The sequence below is a fragment of the Chiloscyllium plagiosum genome, unplaced genomic scaffold, assembly GCF_004010195.1.
Source record: "Chiloscyllium plagiosum isolate BGI_BamShark_2017 unplaced genomic scaffold, ASM401019v2 scaf_1546, whole genome shotgun sequence".
NCBI classification, from domain to species: Eukaryota; Metazoa; Chordata; class Chondrichthyes; order Orectolobiformes; family Hemiscylliidae; genus Chiloscyllium; species Chiloscyllium plagiosum.
This window is the reverse complement of record NW_025205666.1, coordinates 4,000-7,764: the sequence shown is the minus strand read 5'-3', so window position 1 is coordinate 7,764 and position 3,765 is coordinate 4,000. Positions and strand designations below refer to the sequence as shown.

General features: G+C 51.7%; 1 protein-coding gene across 1 annotated transcript in view; it reads left to right on the top strand.

Moving 5' to 3' along the window:
• LOC122546457 (probable voltage-dependent R-type calcium channel subunit alpha-1E) overlaps positions 1-3,765 on the top strand; it is a gene marked incomplete at its 3' end in the record, with an annotated part of 10,263 nt that overhangs the window by 2,852 nt on the left and 3,646 nt on the right. Inside the window, exon 2 of the mRNA XM_043685165.1 lies at positions 555-689. Within this exon, the coding sequence (XP_043541100.1) occupies positions 555-689 (135 nt within the window). The remainder of the gene's footprint in view (positions 1-554; positions 690-3,765) is intronic.

Here is a 3,765-nt window from a genome sequence, read left to right as displayed (position 1 = left end):
TCCCGACCTCTCCGCCCCCACCCCCGTCTGACCTATCACCCTCACCTTGACCTCTTTCCACCTATCACATTTCCGACGCCCCTCCCCCAAGTCCCTCCTCCCTACCTTTTATCTTAGCCTGCTGGACCAACTTTCCTCATTCCTGAAGAAGGGCTTATGCCCGAAACGTCGATTCTCCTGTTCCCTGGATGCTGCCTGACCTGCTGCGCTTTTCTAGCAACACATTTTCAGCAAAAGAAAAATCACAACAGCTACAGCTACAACATGTTTGGGTGTGGAGTCATGGAGATGTACAGCACAGAAACAGACCCTTCAGTCCAACCCGTCCATGCCGACCAGATATCCCAACCCAATCTAGTCCCACCTGCCAGCACCCGACCCATATCCCTCCAAACCCTTCCCATGTGTGTTTGGGTTGACGTGTGTGCACGCAAGCCTGTGTGGTTGCCATGTCACTGTATGGGTTTGTATACAAGCATTCACATGCATGTGGGGGGGGCGGGGAGGGCGAGTGTATGTCCGTCAACTTATGGGATCTTCCTTCTCTGATTCAGAGGCCAGTATGTGGTCTACGAGACTGAGAATAAAGTGGTTGATCGCGAGTGGAAACGTTACGACTTTCATTACGACAACGTCGTCTGGGCCCTGTTGACGCTGTTCACTGTCTCCACCGGAGAGGGCTGGCCTCAGTAAGTACTCACCGACTAGAGTCAGAGAGATGTACAACATGGAAACAGACCCTTCGGTCCAACCCGTCCATGCCGACCAGATATCCCAACCCAATCTAGTCCCACCTGCCAGCACCCAGCCCATATCCCTCCAAACCCTTCCTATTCATATACCCATCCAAATGCCTCTTAAATATTGCAATTGTACCAGCCTCCACCACATCCTCTGGCAGCTCATTCCAAAAACGTACCACCCTCTGTGTGAAAAAGTTGCCCCTTAGGTCTCATATATATCTTTCCCCCCTCACCCCAGGGAAAAGACTTTGTCTATTTACCCTATCCATGCCCCTTATGATTTTATAAACCTCTATAAGGTCACCCCTCAGCCTCCGACGCTCCAGGGAAAACAGCCCCAGCCTGTTCAGCCTCTCCCTGCAGCTCAAATCCTCCAACCCTGGCAACATCCTTGTAAATCTTTTCTGAACCTTTCAAGTAGGAAGGAGACCAGAATTGCACACAATATTCCAATAGTGGCCTAACCAATGTCCTGTACAGCCGCAACATGACCTCCCAACTCCCGTCCTCAATACTCTGACCAATAAGGGAAAGCAGACCAAACGCCTTCTTCACTGGGTAATCCGAGATGGAAGACGGGAAAAACTTTCTCGTTGTAATAGCTGCTCCTTTTCTGAGGTATTTTAGGTGCTGGAGGTGATTTCCTCGAATCCCAGGAGCAGTAATTACTGTTTTATATGCTGTTGCATTGTTTTGGAACTTTGGACTAACACACATGGAGAGGAGGCCTTTGTTATCAGCTCACTGGCAGACTCATCAAGCCACCTGTATAACTCCGTCATAGGGACATGTGGGCTGGACGAGACCAGGAAAACAGGGCTTCAGAGTGTCACTGCCCCAAATGACAAAATGAAGTGGTCACGGTTCAGGAGTATATCCTCAGGCAGGGGATTGAGAATGAAGGGTCGTAACGTTAAGATGAAAACAACTTGTGGTTGATGTCAGGGGGCCCTCGTTCACATAGACACCTGGGGGAGTCTGGAACTGTGTCCCCAAACAGCTGGGAGTCACTGGGCCATTTTGCGCTTTGTCAGACATGACAGGCACCCACAATGATCAGGATAATCATCAACAATCCCAGTGTTCACCTACTTGCTGAAAAGGAATGGGAGACACCAGTCAGTGTACAGATATCTCCCTGAGAGAGAGGGGGGACTGAGGGGCACCAGTCAGGGTACAGATATCTCCCTGAGAGAGAGGGGGGACTGAGAGACACCAGTCAGTGTATAGATATCTCCCTGAGAGAGAGGGAGACTGAGGGGCACCAGTCAGTGTACAGATATCTCCCTGAGAGAGAGAGAGGGGACTGAGAGACACCAGTCAGTGTACAGATATCTCCATGAGAGAGAGTGGACTGAGGGGCACCAGTCAGGGAACAGATATCTCCCTGAGAGAGAGAGGGGACTGAGAGACACCAGTCGGTGTACAGATATCTCCCTGAGAGAGAGAGAGGGGACTGAGAGACACAAGTCAGTGTAAAGATATCTCCCTGAGAGAGAGAGAGGGGACTGAGTGACACCAGTTAGTGTACAGATAGCTCCCTGAGAGAGAGGGGGGACTGAGAGACACCAGTCAGTGTACAGATATCTCCCTGAGAGAGAGGGGACTGAGAGACACAAGTCAGTGTAAAGGTATCTCCCTGAGAGAGAGAGAGGGGACTGAGTGACATCAGTTAGTGTACAGATAGCTCCCTGAGAGAGAGAGGGGACTGAGAGACACCAGTCTGTGTACAGATATCTCCCTGAGAGAGAGGGGACTGAGAGACACCAGTCAATGTACAGATATCTCCCTGAGAGAGAGAGGTGACTGAGAGACACCAGTCAGTTTACAGATATCTCCCTGTGAGAGAGAGCGGGGGGACTGAGAGACGCCAGTCAGTGTACAGATATCTCCCTGAGAGAGAGAGGGGGGACTGAGAGACACCAGTCAGGGTACAGATATCTCCCTGAGAGATAGAGGGGACTGAGAGACACCAGTCAGGGTACAGATATCTCCCTGAGAGAGAGGGGGGACGGAGAGACACCAGTCAGGGTACAGATATCTCCCTGAGAGAGAGAGGGGCCTGAGAGACACCAGTCAGTGTACAGATATCTCCCTGAGAGAGAGGGGGGACTGAGAGACACCAGTCAGTGTACAGATATCTCCCTGAGAGAGAGGGAACTGAGAAACACCAGTCAGAGTACAGATATCTCCCTGAGAGAGAGAGGGGCCTGAGAGACACCAGTCAGTGTACAGATATCTCTCTGAGAGAGAGGGGGGACTGAGAGACACCAGTCAGAGTACAGATATCTCCCTGAGAGCGAGGGGGGACTGAGATTTCTCCCTGAGAGAGAGAGGGGGCTGAGAGTCACCAGTCAGGGTACAGATATCTCCCTGACAGAGAGGGGGGACTGAGAGACACCAGTCAGGATACAGATATCTCCCTGAGAGAGAGTGAGAGGGGACCGAGAGACACCAGTCAGGGTACAGATATCTCCCTGACAGAGAGAGGGGACTGAGAGACACCAGTCAGTGTACAGATATCTCCCTGAGAGAGAGGGGACTGAGAGACACCAGTCTGTGTACAGATATCTCCCTGAGAGAGAGGGGACTGAGAGACACCAGTCAGGATACAGATATCTCCCTGAGAGAGAGTGAGAGGGGACCGAGAGACACCAGTCAGGGTACAGATATCTCCCTGACAGAGAGAGGGGACTGAGAGACACCAGTCAGGATACAGATATCTCCCTGAGAGAGAGTGAGAGGGGACCGAGAGACACCAGTCAGGGTACAGATATCTCCCTGACAGAGAGAGGGGACTGAGAGACACCAGTCAGGATACAGATATCTCCCTGAGAGAGAGTGGGGACTGAGAGACACCAGTCAGTGTACAGATATCTCACTGAGAGAAAGAGGGGGGACTGAGAGACACCAGACAGTGTACAGAAATCTCCCTGAGAGAGAGAGAGAGGGGACTGAGAGACACCAGTCAGTGTACAGATATCTCCCTGAGAGAGAGGGAGGGGGGACTGAGAGACACCAG